Source organism: Triturus cristatus, chromosome 1_1, assembly GCF_964204655.1.
Source record: "Triturus cristatus chromosome 1_1, aTriCri1.1, whole genome shotgun sequence".
Classification (NCBI taxonomy): domain Eukaryota; kingdom Metazoa; phylum Chordata; class Amphibia; order Caudata; family Salamandridae; genus Triturus; species Triturus cristatus.
In genome coordinates, this window is record NC_140579.1 from 90,053,208 (window position 1) to 90,074,077 (window position 20,870).

Here is a 20,870-nt window from a genome sequence, read left to right on the forward strand (position 1 = left end):
GATGGAGAACCTCCAGAAGATGACCTGCGGGAAAATGGGAAGCCGGATCACCCATGCGCAAAATTCCCACTGCCGTGAAAACAGCGCGGATGAAAGCCGCACCCGCCTCCGTAGGGCCCGTGGAGGGGAAAGCAGCTCCTCGTTAGGTGACGGCTGCAAGCCAAGGCGGCCATCACCCAAGCTAACCGGAGGAAGGAAGGGCCAAGGCTGGAAGGAAGGAAGAGGGACCGAGGAGTGGGGGACCTGTGGCTCCTCCGGCGAAGACCGCGGTCGTGGAGACGTTGAGGAGCCGCCTTTAGACGACATCGAGGAAAAAGCCACGACACGGCAGCCCGTCTCCGGCAAGGATGACACCAGCAACCACCGAACCTCTGGAGAAGAAGAGGCGTCCGAAGAAGAGTCTACGACCCAACGTCGGCCCAGCGCCGTAGAGTCCGCAACCTGAGGTAGGACACCGATGTCGACCGGTGCCGGAGGAGACACCAGGGCGACCTCCGACACAGCGAAGGGGCGGCGCCGGAACGGTGCTGACCTGACCTCCGAAGAGGTAGCCGCCTGCGTGGAGGGACGAGAAGGGCCCAGGGAGGGACGAGGAGTCCCCCGTCAGCCGCGACTCATGACAGGGCGAGATAGGCCCTCCGCCGACCCCTGTGGCACCGCCAGGGCCAGCAGCCGCCGGCGCCGTAGCGGCGTCCCCTCGGCCTCGGACAAAGCCGCCGCCTGTTCCGAGGACCAAGAGGGGCTTGGGGGTGCGACCCGAGCCCTGGCGACCTCCCGCAACACCACAGGGACTCCCATGGGAGTTTGCGGCGAAGCAGAGGCGCCGTGGTCTGAAAGAGTGACCCACGAAGGGCCGCACCCCAACGGCACCACATCCTCCAAGCCTGGACCCGAACCAGTCGGCGTCGGAGCCGCCGGCGACGCCACAGAGGGCCCCGCTGACGTCCCAGGAGGGGAAGGAGGAGGAGGAGAAGCTAGCGAGGCCTGCAAAGCCGCCGCATATGTCTCCATCTGAGCTCTGGTCGCCCCCACGCCGGGAAACGGTAGATAAGGGGACGACACGCGGGGCCGCACCACCCGAGGAGAGCCCATGCCCCCGACAGGCCAGAACCCGACCCTCGGGGACAAACTGCGACACTTACCAATAGGTGGGCGGCGCTCTTGCGACCTGGGAGAAGATCGAAGTCCGCGAGGGAAGCCACGGGTCCGAGAACCCTCCGCAAGGGCCGGGCGAGATGACGACACCAACCTGGTCACACGAGCCAAAAGAAGTTTCATCCGGCGCACCCGCCGGGACTTCGGCTTCATCTGCTGGCACGCCTCACAATCAGTGGAGTCGTGGTGCTCCCTCAAACACCACATACAGATGGGGTGAGGATCCGTCGCCGACATGAGGCGGCCACACGACGAGCAAGTTTTAAAGCCCGAAGGCATTCGCATACTGTTCCCACACACGCAGCAATAGCATAAGGGAAAGGCCTAAACAGGCCCAGAGCACAAACCGGATCCGCGTTGCACGGGGAAAAGGAAAAAACTGACGTAGGCGCACCGGGATGGGGCTTATGTGACTTCGCTGACGTCACGTGTGCGGACGACGCCTGGGCGGAGTCACGTGATGCCGTCCCCCCAGCGCGCAGGGATGCTGGGCAAGAAAGTTTTCCGGGTCCAGTCTCGCGTCTGGGGATAATTCTACGTGAAGGAATCTACAGCTAGTAGTCTCTATCAGATACCCTGCACACTGAGCAACTACACCTTTCTCTCTCATCGCAATGCATACGTACAACTCTCAGGCCCGACTCACACAGTACGCAGCTATCAACTCAGCAACTATTTTTGATAAGAGTGGATCCGCTTTTTTTTACTATAAATGGAAGGAAGCAGACGTGACAGCTCTGATGGTGGAATGAACCTGCATTGCCTAAGACGGCTCTTCCAGTGAAAAAAAGCACAACGTTTCTAATGCAATACTGCTGGGAAACTGTGCATAATGGGGGTAATCACATGGAATGGTTAGAATTGCGCACGGACTCTTACAAGTGCCTCTGAATACCCACTGCTGAACCCCCCTCCAGTTCCACCCCCACAGAAGTGAAAACACTTAGCTGGTAACTACTACTCGAGAGAGAGAGGAAATGGTGAATAAATTGACATCTGTACTGTGGGTACAGGACAGGCTGGACTGCCTTTCCATCTGGGCCACAGTACCACTGCCTCTGCTGCAGTAATCATAGATATGCTGCTGAGACAGGGACAAGTTAAAGCAGAATCAAGGAGACAACAAAGGTATTGGGTGGCACTGGTACCACGTACAGCACTCATGCTGAATCAGCAGAGAGCGCGCTTCCATTTTGCCTTACGCGAAATACATGAACTTTTCTGCAGTGAATGGTCTGGCTGTCCTTGCATGTTATGGCCATGCCGTGGTATTACAGATGAAGACTGACTGCAAACACTCCAGCAATAACGTACTCCCTTATAAAAGTGACTTAACCTAACTGCTCCGATACACACAGCACAAACCTCAGGGATGTGCATCTCCTGCCTCTAACCCCACCCTTGCCCAACTCGTCCTATGACGAGTTGTGAAAGGGTGGGTTGGCTGAACCTCCAGTCCCTGATTGACATAAAGAGCAGAGTGCTACAGGGATGAAGCTCGAAGCGCCCTGGTCGAATTTTACCTGCACATCATAAGGGGGCGTTCTCAGTGCAGGAGGCTATTGCACTGCCCGACTGATGACCTCACAGACGTAAGGGCTGTGAGATTGTCAGCCCAGTATGCCTTATTTGGGTGACTCATGCGCACGAGACCCAGCCTACAATTGCTCATTTTGCTGAAGCAATTTTGACATCAATTAGTAGTCTTTTTTTCACCCAATGTTAACAAAAGAAGCAGGAAATAAAATGCAAATAAATAGAAGGCGGAGCCCTGGCGCCCTCATGGGGAAATCACCCCTGCTCTCGTTACTGGTTCCTCAGTGCAGCAGGGCAGTCCTTCTTCGATCTTTCTTCCACGTCGTTTGAGATCTGAGGTCAGGGTGCCAGGGGTGCCCTCTTTCTGCTGAGAAAGTGTCCTCAGGGCAGGATGAGGTTGGTAGCCAATGGATTACCAGTTTCCCTCCCACTTGGTGACTAAATCCTGCTGAGTGTGGCATCTGGCTATCGCAGGATGCACCATTCTGCTCACTCTAGCCCACCCCTGGGGTGTGGCTACCTCTGGCTATATGCCCCTGGGAAAACAGGCTTGGCAACTGGTTCCCCCTCTTAGCTTGCCTTGCCAGCCTGTCTGCCTAAACAATGGGGCAGCCCTCTTTCCTAGTGCGATATATCTGGCCTTCAAAGTTAACTTCCCCTTTGAAGCTAACACCTAAGAGGCATCCTGCAGGAAGGAAGTAAACCGCTCCCTGACCTGCAATCCCTTATTGTTCTGCTTCCTGAGAATCGTTGGCATGTCTGTCCAGGAGGGCAGAAAGCTGTCTCGTGGAATGGGTCCATGTGTGCCCAGGAAGGTACAGGAGTTTTAAAGGCAACACTGGGGCACTTTGCTAAAGCTGCACACTACAACAAGTTATATTAATTTCGACTTGAGATTATTAATGAATATTAATGTGAGTTGTTTGATACTTTGGAATGCCCACTTTGGCCACACCGTTCAGGATTTAGCACCCTGACGAGTCAGTATGTAACCCTGTACTCGCCAATAGGGTGACCAAGTCTATCCACAATGTTCGATTTGGGGGTCTCTAGTTGGCAGAGGTAGGTACATTTGACCAAATAGGGACCCTTGCGTCTAGTCAGGGCAAGGGGCTACATTCCTAAAATAACCCCTTCTCACCCCATTTATAGCTTGGCACGAGCAGGCAGGCTTATCTCAGAGGCAGTGTGTAAAGAATTTGTGGACACATACAGTAATACAGTGACAACACTACAGAGGGACACCAAACAGGTTGTATTATAAAAATAAGTATTTTTATATAGACTTATCACAAGACCAAACAACAAAAATCCACAATAATGTACTCAAAAATAGACTTTAAAATAGTAGAAAATAGCTCAGTTCTCTCAAGTTGTAAATGCGACACTTTACTCTCAAAGTACCTTGATTGCGTAACGCAACGCAAACAAAAGGGTCGCAGGGAAGGTGAGGCGTCGGTTCCTTACACTCAGGGGAGTGGATGTGTCGGTTCCTTATTGCTGCGCAGGGGAGTTGATGCTCACGTCCTTACCGTGTGGGGAGGTGATGAGTCGGTCTCTTACTGCTCTTCAGTACGATGCGACAAAATGGCGCCTCGATGCGATACTCTTCTCCGGTGCGATGCAACAAAATGTCGTCTTGCTCACAATGTGACAACGTTGAGGCGATGGGTGCACGCACGACGGCCGTGCGGCGACTCGATGATCCTCTGAGCCACGACAGGCCCTGAGACACACTTCTCCGGTGATGCGACGGCGACCTCTGCGGCGGCGGTACGCTTCTCCGGGGAAGCGCCGTGCTTCGGCGATGCGATGGCAACAGCGGCGGCACGCTTCCTTGGCGATGCGACGGCAACTGCTGCGGCGGCGACACGCTTCTCATCGTTGAGTCGCACTTCCAGCTCCCAGCGACACGCAGTCTCTCAGAAGGCCCAGAACAACAGCAGGCACTTCAATTCCCAAGAAGGGAATTCAGGGGGGGAGCTGGTTGGTGAAGTCTTGTATCCCTGAGGCTTCAGGCAGAAGGCAAGCTCAAGTTCAAGCCCTTGGAGATCTTCTGCAAGTTGATGAAAATCACACTCCGTTCTCTTCTCCTTTCTTTGGCAATGAAGCAACCACTGCAGGCCAACCCCGAAACACAAAGCACTGGGGTAGTCTCCTCCTTCAGCTTCCTGGTTCTTCTCAGCAAAGGTTCGTCTTGATTCCCAGAAGTGATCTAAAGTTCTGGGGTCTGTGTCCCCCCTTTAATACACCAAAATCCTTTGTCTGTGAAGGCAGAGAGTGTCTGTACCGAGTCCAAACCAGTTCTGTGCAGTCTTGGAGCACTTTGTTTACAGGACTTCTTCTTTCCTTTGACAGTGTGGGCCAGGGTCATCAGACGCACCACAGGAGGTGGAGCCAGCATTGTGGAAGGCAGGCACAGCCCTATTCAGGCCCAGGTGCTACTCTTCCCACCACTCCTCATGCAGATAGGTCTATTCAGGTCTATTCAGCCTTGACCCAGTCTCCTGGAGCCCCCCACCCCCTGTCACTCAGAAACCAGACATGGAATACACAACCTAGCAGAGGCAGGCATGGATAGTTAGGCAAGAAATGGTTTAAGAGATGAGCTCCCCAGCCGGTGAGCGATGGGTCCGCTGTTAGCACTTTTTGTGGAACTGGGTCCAAGAACGGCTGCCCTTTGGAAAGATTTTGTGTGTTCCACCATTGCAGAGAGCGATATGTGTGGCTGTCTACCAACACCAGATCTGTAAGTTGACCTTCAGCTTGGTTCCATTGTTGTGCTAGACATTCCTGTAATGGACGCATCTGGAGTCTTGCGTAAGGGACAATTAAGATGGAAGAGGCCATCATCCCTATTAACTGCATGAACACTCGAGCTGGTAGTGAGTGTTGCAGCTGAAATTGTGTTATGAGAGCTTGCATACTGGCTATCCTGGCTGGATTGGGGTATGCAAGGGCTTTGGTAGTATCTATTGTTGCACCTAGATACTGTTGGGTGTGGGACGGTTGGAGATGTGACTTGGTGAGGTTTATTGCGAATCCTAAATTGTGTAGCAGCTGGATTGTGTTGTGTGTTTGTTGTACACAATCGCTGCATGACTTGGCTTTTATGAGCCAGTCATCTAGGTAAGGAAACACATGAATGTGTTGTCTTCTTAAGTGGGCTGCTACCACCGCAAGACATTTTGTGAAGACTCTGGGTGCTGTTGTGACTCCGAATGGAAGTACTTTGAACTGGTAATGTTGCCCGTTCACTACGAACCATAGGTATTTCCTGTGAGCAGGGTGAATAGGGATGTGGAAGTAGGCGTCCTTGAGATCTAGAGTGGCACGGAAGTCGACTTGTTGGAGCAGTGGGAGGACCTGTTGTAGAGTGACCATGTGGAAGTGGTCGGATTGTATGTACAGGTTTAACAGTCTGAGGTCTAAGATTAGCCTGAGTGTGATGTCCTTTTTTGGAATGAGGAAACAAAAGGAGTAAACCCCTGTACTTTGTTGATGTAGGGGAATTGGTTCTATTGCATGCTTTTGCAAGAGAGAGAGAACCTCCTGCTTGAGAAGCGTGGGATGTTCTATGGACATTGGACGTTGTCTGCGGCGGGGGAGTTGCGGGTGTTAGAACCACGTCCTCTCCGTCTGTTATTGCCTCTGTAAGTCCCTCTAAAACATCCTCTGTTAGGGGAAGTTTGAGTGGGGCTTTTATTGGTGGAAGAGGTGTTTTCTGTGCCAATGGCTTTGGAGGCGCCCCTATAAGAGGAGCGACGAAAGGAACCTCTAGTAGTTGTTGCCTGTAGAGCCCCCATAGATTTGGCTGTGTCAGTGTCCTTTTTCATCTTTTCTAAAGATGTGTCCACAGTAGGTTCAAACAAGTGTTCTTGATCTAAAGGTTGATTGAGGATGGTAGACTGCATCTCTTGCTAAAATCCAGATATGCGTAACCACGCATGTCTGCGTAGTAACACACTTGTATTAATTGTGCGAGATGCTAGATCTGCTGCATCCAGGGCACATTTAATAGAGGTATTTGTGATTAACTTTCCCTCTTGTATGAGATTGTTTGACTTGGTCTTATATTGATCTGGGATATGATGCATGAGCTTTTCAAGCTAATCATAGTGAGCCCTGTCATACCTTGCTAGTAAGGCTTGTGAGTTAGCAATACGCCAAAACGTTGCTGCCTGTGACGCAACCCTTTTACCGGATGCGTCCAATAGTTTAGATTCTTTGTCTGGCAGAGGGGCATCACCTGTGGTTTGGGAATTTGCCGGTTTACGGGCATTTGCCACTACTAGTGAATCCAGAGGGAGCTGACCCTTAATGTAAGCTGGATCGCTTGGAACTGCTTTATATTTTTTGTCAATTCTAGGATTGAGCACTCTAGCCATGACAGGATCTTTAAAAACCTCAGGGGCATGTTTAATCATCCCTTTCAGCATAGGGAGAGTATTTGTTGATTTTTGAAGCTGCAAGAAGGTCTCTAATAAAAAATCTTCCTCCAAAGGGTCTGAGTGGAGTTGAACCCCATGGTATTGTGCAGCTCTATTTATTAGTTGTGCAAACCCTATGTTGTCGTCTGGAGGGGATGCTCTAGATGGATATACATCTGGCTCAGGTACATCTGGGACATTATAATCAATTCAATTCAATTTAAATTAAAGCTTTATTTCGACTTATTTGTCATAAAAGCAACATACATAGATATTAAAACATATACAATACACAATCCAGATTCCAGACAATAAATGTGGAGATCAATCACAATGAATTCTATCACAGCTATGCTAAAAACAATATAAGTTAATTAAAAGCCAGATAATATTTAAAAGGTTATTATAATATATTTAAGAAAGGGGGAGAGAAATAAAATTCATGGTGTCAAACCAAGCCAGGAGGTGGTATAACCAGCCTTTGAATATTACAGTTTGCAGCCTTTCTGGTTCCTTATAAGATATACATTGAATAGGAATCTACTTATGCTGAACACTATTGGTTGTGAAGTATTTGACTTAAGTGTACGTTCTGCCTCTTTATAAAGTCTAAACCCCATGTTTTTACATAAGGGTTTGATCCATCGATCCCTTGGCTTTTTATAAACTGGGCAGAAAAACAGTACGTGAGCATCATTTTCTTTTGCTTCTTGCGAGCAAAGGGTACACAATCCTCTATCATCTTCATTGCCCCTCCAGCTACTAGTATTTGCAGAAATCTGCAGGACCCCATATCTGAATTGTAAATACAGCGTTTTTGCTAAAGGGGGTCTTATCTCGTCCATAAATTGTTCGAATACAGGAGTATCCTTAATGGACAAGAATCTCTGCGTCAATGTACCTAGTGTGGAGCTAGAGGATACTTTGTTCTTAACATATACCCAATACGCAGATTTCAAGAGTTTTTTTTTAGGGTGGTAACATGTTCTGAGGGTTTTCCCAAAAATGGGAGAACCCAAGCCTTCTAAACCACTGGGAAATGTGTTTTAACCAGGGAATATTTTTATATTCATCAATCCTAATTATTTCTATCAGTCCATTCTTGTAGTCACTCAGCTCAGGGGTTGTCCATAGTCTAATCCAATAGAGTAGTGGCCTTAATGTGGCTTGATGGTCGGTCCTTTTAAGGTTGATGTCCATAAACACTGGAGTTATCGGTGTTCTTAATGGTATTTTAAGTAGCCTGCGTATGAAGATATTTTCTTCCTTCCTAAAAGTGTTGTTGCAGGAATAACCCCAGACCTCGGCGCCGTATAGTGCTGCCGATTGAGCCTTTGCTTTAAATAATTCTAGTGCCGGCGTAATTGCTTTAGATTGACTACTGCCATGCACCTTTAGGATAGGCAATAGAGTTTGTTTCAAAGTTAATTTACTTTTTTCCAATTGCCCCTTCCAATAAGGCATACTATCCAGCATGATGCCCAGGTAATTAAAACTCTCCACATATTCCAATTTCTGATTATTTAAGGCCAAGTTCTTTCTAAAGGATTTCTGAGGATTTATGGACATATATTTTGTTTTAGATGAGTTTATTTCTAACCCCTTCTCCACGCAATAGTTATTAAAAGTGTTTACTAGGTTTTGTAAACCTTGCGGGGTTTGCGAGATGAGGATAGTGTCATCAGCAAAAAGCAATGCGGTGATCACCTCATCTCCTAGTTTCGGGGAGTCATGTTTACAATCTCTTAGATAGGTGGGTATATTGTTAACATATAGAGAAAAGAGTGTGGGCGCCAGCACACACCCTTGGCGGACGCCCCGACCCACAGGGATATCCTTTGAAATTTCTCCTCCCTTACCCCATCTAACTCTAGCATAATTTCCTGTATGGAGTCTGATTATTTCCTTAAGTAACTCACTAGGAACTGCCATATCTTTAAGGGTGGACCATAGTAGTTTACGGGGTACAAGGTCAAACGCAGCCCTTAGATCAATGAATGCTACATACAAACTTCCCTTTCTTATATTAATATATTTCCAGCAAATACACATGAATCTAAATACTTGATCCACCGTACTGGTTTTTAACCTAAATCCTGCTTGGTATTTGGATAAAATCTGTGCCCCCTTTATCCATATTAAAAGTCTGTTTAAAATGTGTCTGGCAAAAGTTTTTTGTAAAAGATCTATTAAACTTATAGGGCGGTAGTTGGCTGGGTCATAACGATCCCCTTTCTTAAAAATTGTAACGATTTCAGCCCCTTTCCAAGATTCAGGAATTGGTGTCCCAGCCGCTATAGAATTACATAAAAAATTAATGTAGGGTCCCCAAATTCCTACATCGTGCTTTAGCAAATCACCAGGGATTTTATCGGGGCCAGGTGCTTTACCCATTTTAATAGCCTGTAATGCCTCAACAGTTTCTTCTAAGCTAAAATGTAAAAGGGTATTATTATCAGATAATATATTGATCTCTTTGTCTTCCTTAATCAACTCCTCGTTGGTGTTACAATATAATTTAGAAAAGTGATCACACCAGGTTTTTTCATCGAGGTATATATCCCTGGATGATCTGCCTTTTTTATTTCCCTTGGAGATTAGATTCCAGAATGTACCCTGATCTTTCTGGTGGGCAGCATTTATAAGGTCATCCCAGAGAGCATCGTCCCATGCTTTTTTTGCTTGGGCCAATATCTTATTATATGCTAATCTACTATCTTGGATTCCCTGGAAGTCCTTTAATTTTACAGCCTGGATCAGGTCAGTCTTAGCTTTACGACAATCTTTGTTATACCATTGGTTTGTTGTCACTAAATGGTTGTCTTTCTGGCTCGAATCCTTTTTGTAGATTTTACTTAAATGGGGAGTCAGTGCATCTACTAATTTGTAGTGTAAATCTAAAACATCCTGAGTACCTGGAGCAGGCATTTGGCGTTCCTCCAGTATATCAGCAAAGGAATTGTATATGTTTGTCATCGTTTCATCCTTGGCCAAAATATAGGGCCACTTAATAACACGCCTATTATTTGAAACCTGGTGTTCTCCTGCAGAGCTATTTAGCATGGCTACCATGCTTATATTAGGTATAAAAGGTTCTGGATGTAACCACAATTGGAGGGGGAAATGGTCACTCTCTGTTCTGTGGTCTATTTTGAAATCTATTATTAAAAACCATAGACTCATGGAAACCAATAAAAAATCTATGTGTGACCTATAGTTTCCCCTGCCAAAAGTTGGAGCCGCTGGTCTATCAGACTGAAAACGGCCATTACACGCCCTTAAATCGTGATTTACTGAGGTTTGTAAAATCTGCATAGCTGCTCTAGAATTTTTAACCATATTATTGGACTCTAAGGGCAGGACATTATTAGCTATGTCCTGTTCTTCGAATAGAGTATCCAAGCCCAATACTGGCTCATATTGACAATTAAAATCTCCTCCAACAATTATCTGCTTGCTTGGACTTAAAGTATTTAAAAAAGAATCAAGGAGTTCTATCACCTGTGATTCTTTACTAAGAGGATGCGGTCTATTATATACATTTAGTAAATATATAATTTCTTTTCCCCTAGTTACTATTTTTAATCCCATTAGATCGGGGGAATCAATCGGCAGTAGTGTGATGTCAACCTCCACGGTAACCCTTATCCAAATCACCAAGCCCCAGATGCTCTTCCTCTTTCTGACGGCACTGCGCCACGACTGAATGTTCTATAACCCAGTCTATGAGGTGTATCTATAGCCCAGGTCTCCTGCAGGAGGATAATATCATAATTCTAGATATACCAAACTTCATCCTGCAGGTTCCTAGTTAGCCCTGCTATATTCCATGATGTTAATCTAACAGATAGAAGTTCAGCTGCACCATCCACAGTAATGTGTGAGACATTATTTTCATATAATGGCGGCTTTGCAGTAGTTATCCCCCATTCACAATATGCTTGATACCACATTGTCCATCCTCGCCCAGGATAGCAATAGTTGACCTTGGATTTATATAGGTCTCCGCGGTTGTCTTAGGATAAGGTATCAGGGTATCATATAGTATTGTAGGGGTCTCCATCCTTATTTGATCAATTTCATCATTAGGTTCCACTGTGGTCAAGATCCTGTCTCCACCTTGTGTTGCTATCTTAGTCTCCACATCTGGCACATTGGCTGACATTAGTCAGTCATTCAGATCCAGGGTACTTAATGCCAAATACCTATTGTTTGTGTTGATCTGAAATGGTAAGCATTGATTATTGTTTTGGGATATACTTGGAGTATTGATCTGTGTAGTCCTAGCTAGATGGTGGTAGAAATAACCTAAAGGATGTACACCCACACTATTCTCTCCCAGTACCAATGATGCTGCTCTAAGTAGTACAGTCGCCACGTGTTGGGGGTGCTTAAAATTAACGATTATGCAATCACCTTTACAAGTTTTCCTGGCACTCCCAATCCAAGGGACCCGTCTAGTTGATAATATCTGATCCGAGTAATTGACGGGGAACCCACAATTGTGGTTTAGCCAGGAAACTGTTTTCCGTTTAAGGGAATCATGTGATTCATTTTGTACATTAGACTGCATAGTATCTAAGGGCGGAACATTTGTAAGTACTATAACATATGGTTCGCATTGTGGGGGTAAGTTAGTAGAGCGAGTTTTCTTAGCTTGAACCGTTGTCCAACCTGTAGTAGATGGTGCTACATTTGATGTAGTAATTTTATCCACCATCTGATTGTTTGGTATGGGATTAGGTGGAAGGGTATTCTCCTTAATCGGGACTTGTGCATTTCTTCCCTGTTGCTCCATTATCCCACCTTGTGGTTTATTCTGAGTGTCAATTATTGTAGAAAGAGAGCCACCTAGTCTAAGCACTTCTGCAGATAGTAGGTCTATTTTATCAACTAGTGGTTTAACAACAGCCTCTAATTTATCCTCAAAAGCCTTAATAATGCAGGACATACTATTTGTGCTCATGTATGTATCAGTGCCGCAATTTTTAGTCATAGTTCCCTTTTGGCAGTAGGAATTTTTGGGAGTAGCTTCACAATTTGATTTGTGCTGAGCACCACCCCGCTTTGGTATCGTTTTTCTACATTCCCTTACTGCCCTTTTTTTTGGGGAGCAGGCTGAATGATCAATTCTAGATTCGTCCAACAGGTTCAAAGGTGTGGCGTCAGGGTCTGCAGACGTAAGTAGAGGACATTCTGAAACTACAGGGGACTCTGGTAGCGCCAAAAACTCTGTTAGCAAACATTCAGTAGCTAGGGCATTAGATGCCGCAACATTTGTAGTAGTGTTAACAGCGTTACTCAGAGAGCCTAAGTCAGTAGTATTTTCACAGCCCAGTGATTTCCTTCTATCTTTGTTGATTTTACTTACTACTTTCACAAGGTAGTTGTCCATAGTGGAATTATTTTTTACCATGGGTTAGCAGTGTGGGGCACAATTTTAATTCAATAACCCAATTACAAGCTGTCTGTAATAGACCTAGTTGCCCTAATCTTAAAGATACACTACTAAAAGATTTTACAATCAGCGCATATGCAACACAATGGATTATAAATTGTAAATTTGATTGCACAAAAAAGGGAACAACGACTACCCTCTTATTTTACTTAATAAAAGATATGTATCTTAAGTCAGGGTGGTCACTGGAAGCTCTAGCTAGATCGGTTTGCTACAGGTAGTTCAAAGCGGATCAGGAGCTTCAGACAGCAATGGGCGATGAAAGCACGAAGCAGACCAGCGACCAATCAGTCACAGTTTAATGTTTATCCAATAATGGGGGACAGGGCCTTCTAACGTGCTCGTGAGCCGGCCTTCGAATTGGTGCGAGTCACAGAATCACAAGAGTAGCTGAGGTACAGCAATTGATATGCAAACAGGGTATGTCCGAGCTTGAAGTATTCACTTGCCTTAGAGAGGTGGCCCAGCCCGGCCTCGTCTGGCCCCGGACGGCCACAGACGGCCCGCCCTCTGCCCGGGCTCAGCCTGGCGTCGCCCGCGCGCGTCCCGAGACGCGGAGGGAGCCTCTGGATTTGTAGCGCCTCCGGGCACGGAACTAGCCGGAAGGAGGTCCTGGGCGGAGCAAAGGCTGGCGGGAGCTGTAGTTCCCCCCCACTGCGGCCAGCGTTGGTGAGTGGCGGCGAGGGGAACAAACAGCGTCAACGTCCCGTCCCGTAGAATGCCTGGTGGTCTAGCGGTGTCCAAAAAGGTATGTCCCCCGCTCCACCGAGGGAGCCTCTGGATTTGTAGCGCCTCCGGGCGCTGAACTAGCCGGAAGGAGGTCCTGGGCGGTGCAAAGGCTGGCGGGAGCTGTAGTTCCCCCCCACTGCGGCCAGCGTTGGTGAGTGGCGGCGAGGGGAACAAACCGCGTCAGCGTCCCGTCCCGTAGAATGCCTGCTGGTCTAGCGGTGTCCAAAAAGGTATGTCCCCAGCTCCACCGAGGGAGCCTCTGGATTTGTAGCGCCTCCGGGCGCGGAACTAGCCGGAAGGAGGTCCTGGGCGGTGCAAAGGCTGGCGGGAGCTGTAGTTCCCTCCCACTGCGGCCAGCGTTGGTGAGTGGCGACGAGTGGAACAAACAGCGTCCCGTCCCGTAGAATGCCTGGTGGTCTAGCGGTGTCCAAAAAGGTATGTCCCCCGCTCCACCGAGGGAGCCTCTGGATTTGTAGCGCCTCCGGGCGCGGAACTAGCCGGAAGGAGGTCCTGGGCGGTGCAAAGGCTGGCGGGAGCTGTAGTTCCCCCCCCACTGCGGCCAGCGTTGGTGAGTGGCAGCGAGGGGAACAAACAGCGTCAGCGTCCCGTCCCGTAGAATGCCTGGTGGTCTAGCGGTGTCCAAAAAGGTATGGGATTATAATCATCCCAAGAGTCATGAGGCGGGATACTGTGGGTGTCATCGTCAGTATCATCATTATCATGTGGTGGGTCTATGTCCTCATCCCCACCCCCTATATCCTCATTATTGTCTTGTGGTGCAGGTGAGAGAGGAGGCACTGGAGAGTGTGCTGAAGAGAGTATTATGTTTGGAAGCTGTGGAGGTGGAGAGAAAGGCCTTATAGTTGAAGTGGCTGAGTCTTTTTTCTTTAAGGGTATCTCAGGTGTGTCTGAGGTGTCTAATTTCCTCTTCTTAGGAGGTATAGAGGTGACCTGACCGGTAATGGGGTCGATATGGAGTGTGTTTTGCTTAGGATCTGGTGGATCTGGAAGAAAAAGTTATTTTGACCCACTGTCTTTTTCGGCGCCGAGGACTTAGGCTCCGAGTGGTGTTTTGGCTCGTCGTCTTTAGATTTAGGAGGGGTTTTAGTCTCCTTTTGCTTAGGTGGAGTTTTCGACTCTGTAGATTTCGAATGTTTTTCCAGATCGGAAGCCTTGGGTTGACTCTGTTTCGGTGCCGAAGAGTCAGGAGTCGACAGTACCTTGGTTTTTTGTTTCGGTACCGAAGACTCTGGTGTCGACGGTACCTTGGGTTTGTGTTTTGGTGGTGAAGATGATTTCTCGGTACTGTGGTGTGGCTGGCTCGATCCCAAGCTGTCTGAAGGCTTTGTAGACTTCGGAGCAGGGCCCGGAGGCGGGGCTTCTGAAGTATTATCACGTGTCGACCCAGACCCGAAGGTGAAGGTGTTACCGGAGTCTTGTCTTTTTTCGGGGCAGGGGCGTCGATGTCAGTACTCACGTTCCGTTGACCTGGAGTAATCATCTGGTCTTCTGAGTCCGATTCATCGGCTTCAGAGACGCGGGCTTGTTCATCTCCTGTCTCTGGTTCTGGATCGTCGGGGCCTGCATCGAAGATGTTGTCCGGCGCTGAAACATTTCGTGACGTCGAGCCTGGCGATCATGTATAGTTTTCTTGCACCTGAAAGAATCACAGGCCTGACAGTGTTGACTCTCGTGTTCTGGAGAGAGACAAAGGTTGCAGACCTCGTGGAGATCTGTGTGTGGGAATTTAGACCCACACTTGCATTTTTTAAATGGAGTCCTTCCCATATGCTGGTTGATGGCGTCGACGACCGGACTCGAATAGTTTGTTGGTTTTTGGATACGCTTCGAGGGAGAGCCCGATCGAAACAATACCACAATACCGTCGAACGGTGAGAGCTTTGCACGTCGAAGGGGGATCGAATTCTACAACGACCCGGAGCGCAGCAAATAACATCCGAACCCGACGACGGAAAAAAACAATCTGGAGATGGAGTTGATGCCAATGCGCACTACTAACCAAAGGAGGAGTCACCTATCTCGTGACTACAAATACTTCTACAATAACAACGTGCAAACATCCGAGCCCAACACCAGATGGGGATCTATGCACAAGTATACGATCTACAGCTCATATGCCTCGAACACTGTAGTCTTGCGAGTTTAACTGTCAGGACGTGTAAAGTACATGTCCTGCCTGTGTCATATATGGTACTCTGCCTTTAGGACTCAGTAGGCCTGCCAGAGGGGCGAGTTACACAAATGTATGAGGGGAAGTGGTGGCTTTGCCATTGTTTTAATAGCAAAGTCGGGCTAGCAGTGTGGGACTGCCCTATAAGACTGCAGTGACTGGCTCAATTTAATTGGAGGGCCTCCAGGGTGGCACAAACGGTCCTGCAAGTCTTGGGCTACCCCTCTAACTTTCATGACCAAAGTACCAGGGTGCCATTTACTAGGGACTTACAGGTAAGTGAGCCATTTCAAATGGGGTACAGCCCATTCGACATACACTTTAGGGTCAGAGCACCGGCATTGAGGTCTGGTTAGCAAACCTCAGTGCACTCTCATATTCGAAAAACTTTGCGGTGAACACACAAAAAGAGGCATATTCCTTACAGGGTGCCTTTTTGCAGAAATGAAAACAAATGTCCCTAATGTACAGTGAGGTATTATTCTTGTTCTAGATCATCATGGTTTGAAGGCCTGCCTTAAATCCATTGATTTTCAGATGCCATGTCCACCAGAGTGGGCTGATGGGAAAGGCTTTTCCAACAAGAGAGTCATTGGCGTTTATGACACTCACCTCTAAATGAGGGAGAATTAGATAGCTTTTAAGGTTGTTTCCTGTTTTCTTACCTTTCAATAAAACATTGGAAACTTTTCTGAAACCTTCTCTTAGGATGTGGCTTGTACCCTTAACTGCCAAATCATCAGTCTTTGTCATGGACTCATGGACTCTGCAGACACACCTTCCTGGTGAAGGTTGTCTAAGCTTGGCCAAGCCATGGAGTGTGAAGGACATGGTGTGCTGTTACCAAATAGTGGAGGATTATACTAACAAAGATGCTCAAAGCTCTTTCTCATACGGTTAGCTGTTGACATTGATTTTTTTTTTAAACATCTTTTTTCATGGCTGTGGTCATTGTGACTGTGAGAACAATATTCATTTATTAGATATATTTTTATTACACTATTGTCTGAACTTCAGAATAAACATTAGTCTATTACTGGAGACTGCTGACTGATCTGTCAATCCTAACATCCCAAATCATATTGCTTTAATTACGTAATCTTCAGGACAGGTCTGTTTGGTTATATGAGGTCCTGTAACCAATCTCTACTCTTTTTTTTTCCTTTTCTTATACCAACCTGCAATGGTTTTAATCTAATGTTTAATTCAGATTTGATGACAAAGTTATCCATTTACCAAACCGGGTGTCAATTATTTTCCAATATTATCATTTTGTGAATTCCCTGACAGGTAAAATTAAAAGTTATATTTGAAACAAACACAGCTGCATTGCCTTTGGTAGCTCATCGACAAAAAGATCCAAATTAAGATACTATTGAAGAGACAACATCGAACCTTAGGCCAGATAACTAAAATAATTCTGCAGAAAGCATGTGACTTCATTAACCCCAACTATTGGAAAACAGAAAATAGTCCTAAAGCACAAGGTCATAAGTGCTCAATAAGTATAGGTAATACCAGCACCTAACGCCTTTGAAGCCCCATTTGGTACTGAAACCCTTGGCTTCACAAGTGTTACAGCATCTCCCAGTACATGGATATTACTCACATTCACCAGGTTGGATGTATTTGCTCTCTAAAAGTAAGAACATAACAGATGATATGTGAATTAGACAACATAAAGAGTAAATAGAAAACTTTAAAAACATTTCATATCCTTTATTAAACTTACCCAGTTCTGCTGGAAACGTTTCTGTATAATAAAAGACACAAAATGCTAGATTAGATCCCAAATTATCATTAACTTTTTAATATGGCTTATACCTTCTGAGGTAAGGTTTCTTATAATTTATGTGTTCAGATGCTCATTTTGTTCATTTCCCTAGAAAAGATGCAACTGAACAAGTTACACATCTTAATGCTCTTTCTGGTGGATACTATCTAACCACAGATTCTTCACCTTTACAATATTGCCCAGGCCCCAGACTGGATCTGGAAATCTTTCTTAGCAATTCTCTAAAGGTGCTCTAATTTACTCTAAATTTGCTTTCCTGATGGATACTTCTAACCACATATTTCACACCTGTAGAATAGATACCAAAGTAGTACCTCCTGGAGTAAGAGAGTCTGTGGAGTGGACTCAAATCAAAAAGTCATGCATGACCGAACCTGCGTACTGGCCTTTCTGTTAGTCTTGATTGTCAAGGCAGCATTGTGTTGTGAATGTGTGCACCGAAGCACACAGCCTGGCAGATGCCAATGACGCATGTCAATGCAGTGGAAGAACCTTATCCCTGGTGAAATGGCCCTCATTTCCAACAGAGGCTGCTTTTTAGCCAGTGTGTACCAGCTCTTGAAGCAAAGGGCTATTCACCTTAGCAAAGTCCTTTTCTGTACAGCCAATCATTTGTTTGACCCAAGAAACCCAACAAAAGCTGAATGTCCACCCTCTAGTACTTGGTACGATTGATGTTTTAGGGTCCAACTAATAGAATCACTCCTCCTCTCCAAGAAAGGAGGAGGGCAAAGGGCGCTGGGAGAATGATGGATTGCTCAACGTGGAAAGGACTCATGACTTTTGGCAAGAAGGCCACCAAGTCCTAAGCACCAGATTGTCTGGAGAAAATCTGTTGTAGGGCAGTTGCACTGACAGTGCCTGACGCTCACTCATGCTATGAGCTGAAGTGATTCCAATTAGGAGTACAGTTTTTGGAGTCAGAAGATGAAGCAAGCAGCTGTGCATGAGCTACATGGGTGGACACATGAGAACCGTCAAGACCAAGTTAAGGCCCCTTTGTGGCATCACAAAACATTTGGGAGGGAGCAAGTTTGTCATACCTTTAATAAACCTCAGAACATCAGTTGGTGTAAACAAGGACGGTTTGTCCGGCAAATGCAAAAAGGCCAAATGGGCTGCAAAATAACCTTTAATAGTGACCACTTGCTGAGCCAAAGGAAAAACAAACAATAAAACATCCAACAGTTAGGCTTGTAAAGGATTTGCCTTGCAGAGCTTCACCCCAGACAACAAATTTGTCCTCTCACCTGGTGTAAAAGGATGTCTGACAGCCAGGGTGACCTCCACAACCTCGGGTGGCAGAAGCATCGAGGTGTAGATTGGCCCGGTTCCGGAGAAGGAGCCTGCCCTGCTGATGCGATACAAGACCATCCCAAAGTGGTAGCCTGAACAAAGGGCAGATGCTCAAGCCCAGATGTTTCTGGTACCAGGGTCTCTTGGCCCAATCCAGAGCCACAAGCATGACTTGTGCCTGGCCTTTCCTGATCTTTTTTGGAACTTAGGTCCCAAGAAGTAGGGGTGGAAAGGCCAGAATGAATATCATAGTGACTCTCTTTGTAGAAAGTCTAACTAGCAAAAGCAAAACTATTGGCACTATGCCACCTTGGGCTTGTCTGCCCTGGCATTCAAATGGTGTTTCAAGACCAGGGAATTCCCCAATGCTCCAGCCAACTCTATAGGTGCAAGGGCCTCTTGGCACTGGACCCAGGGCCACACACTGCCCTGCTTGTTGCAGTACCGCAAGGTGTTGTTGTTGTCCTTGCTAACCTGCACCGGTATTCCTTTGATAGAGTGCAGGAAGGCCTTTAACACAAACTGAATGGCGCACAAGACCAACATATTGATATGGAGCCAGGTTTATGCACAGACCAGGGTCCTCTGATCTCTGTCTCCCCCAGCTGGCTACCCCAACCCAGCAGTAGGCATCAGTCACCACCCTCAGCTGTGGGTGGAGAAGGGAGAGGAGTCTGCCGGTGGTCCAACTGGGCTGGATCAGTCAATACTACAGATAATGTGCAATCTCCTCTGAAATCAGAATGGCATCAAACAGTTTTCCTTGGTGCTGAGCCCATTAGAATTTGAGATTCCGTTACAAAGCCCGCAAATGCAATCTGGCGTTGTGGACAAGAAGACTTAGATCTGCTCACACAGATATAAAAGATGGAAGCTGAAACATCAGGATCATAGCCTGAATGCCCCAGTCTCGTTGCAACAGAGGATAATAACTGAACTGTATATAAGACAGTTCCTATGAAAGGAACCCTCTGAGAAAGAGTCAGATGCGATGAAAAGGAGTCAGGTGCGACCTAGGCTCATTGAGTAAGAACCCCAACAATGTCAGGAGGTTCACCGTCGTGTGGATGTGTTCTACGACTGACTGTGGCAAACCTAGCTTCAGCAGCCAGTCATTTAGGTAGGGAAAAATTGGCATTTCTAACCTCCAAAGTAGCTACCATCTCCATCCTTTAGTGAACACCCATGGGCACTAGGGAGACCTGGGGCAGCACTACAAATTGAAAAATGCCATTGGCTGCCCTCGAACAGCAAGTAATGTCTGTGGGGCTGCAGGGTGAATAAATAATTATACGCATCCTGCAGGTCAACTGATTCCATCCAGTCGCTCAGGTGTATGGCAGAGAGAATCATCCCCATTTCTCTTTTATCATTGCAGGTTAAAATCCAAGATAAACACATTAATAGAGAAATATGAGAGTATCTGGAATCCACAATCTCCTGCACTTGTCTCATTTGGATTTCTGGCTGAACCACAGTACAGACTCTGTGCTCGCAGGCAGGTCGCTCCCCACACTGCTGTTCTGCCTCGGTTTGTACTGGTGTCTCTTTTGCTGCACTGCCTGACTGTATTTTGTCATAACCTGCCGTTTTCATTTTCTCCTCCCCTGTGGTAACCTGTCTTTTTTCCTCCCTTGTCTTGCTGTAAACTTGCCTTTTCTCCCTTCTTGTTCCCCCCTTGCCAGCTCTGTGCCCGACTTGCTTTCTGTCCCCCCCCACCGTCCATCACCCGTTCGGTTCCCGCTCTTCCCGCCACTGCGTCCCTGCGGCCCCGCCCCCCTACTCACTCATTCGCCACCCCGCTCCCACCTCCCAGCTGCTCCTCCCACACAACTCCCCTTATATGGAGGCCGCGCAGCGGTGAAAAAAGCGACCTCTGACCCTGCTCGCAGGCAGGTCGCTCCCCATGCCGCTGTACTGCCTCGGTTTGTACTGATGTCTCTTTTGCTGCCCTGTCTTGTCTGCCTGACTGCATTTTGTCATAACGTGCCGTTTTCTTTTTCTCCTCCCATGTGGTAACCTGTCTTTTTTCCTCCCTTGTCTTGCTGTAAACTTGCCTTTTCTCCCTCCCTGTTCCCCCCTGCCAGCTCTGTGCCAGATTTGCCTTCTGTTCCCCCCCTGCTGTTCGTCACCCGTTCTGTTCCTGCTCTTCCCGCCGCCTGCGTCCCCGCCCCCCCTCACTCATTCACCACCCCGCTCCCGCCTCCTAGCTGCTCCTCCCTCCCAACTCCCCTTATATGGAGGCCGCGCAGCGGTGAAAAAAGCGACCTCTGACCCTGC

General features: G+C 47.2%; 1 protein-coding gene across 1 annotated transcript in view; it reads right to left on the reverse strand.

The window, feature by feature from the left end:
* Window positions 1-19,136, reverse strand: part of LOC146869568 (zinc finger protein RFP-like) — a 96,385-nt gene extending 77,249 nt beyond the window's left edge. Inside the window, exons 1-4 of the mRNA XM_085639530.1 lie at window positions 19,065-19,136; window positions 18,338-18,443; window positions 17,232-17,303; window positions 17,109-17,135 (exon numbers count right to left, since the gene is read on the reverse strand). Coding sequence (XP_085495656.1) covers window positions 17,109-17,135; window positions 17,232-17,303; window positions 18,338-18,443; window positions 19,065-19,136 — 277 coding nt within the window. The remainder of the gene's footprint in view (window positions 1-17,108; window positions 17,136-17,231; window positions 17,304-18,337; window positions 18,444-19,064) is intronic.
* Between the last annotated feature and the right edge of the window lie 1,734 nt (window positions 19,137-20,870).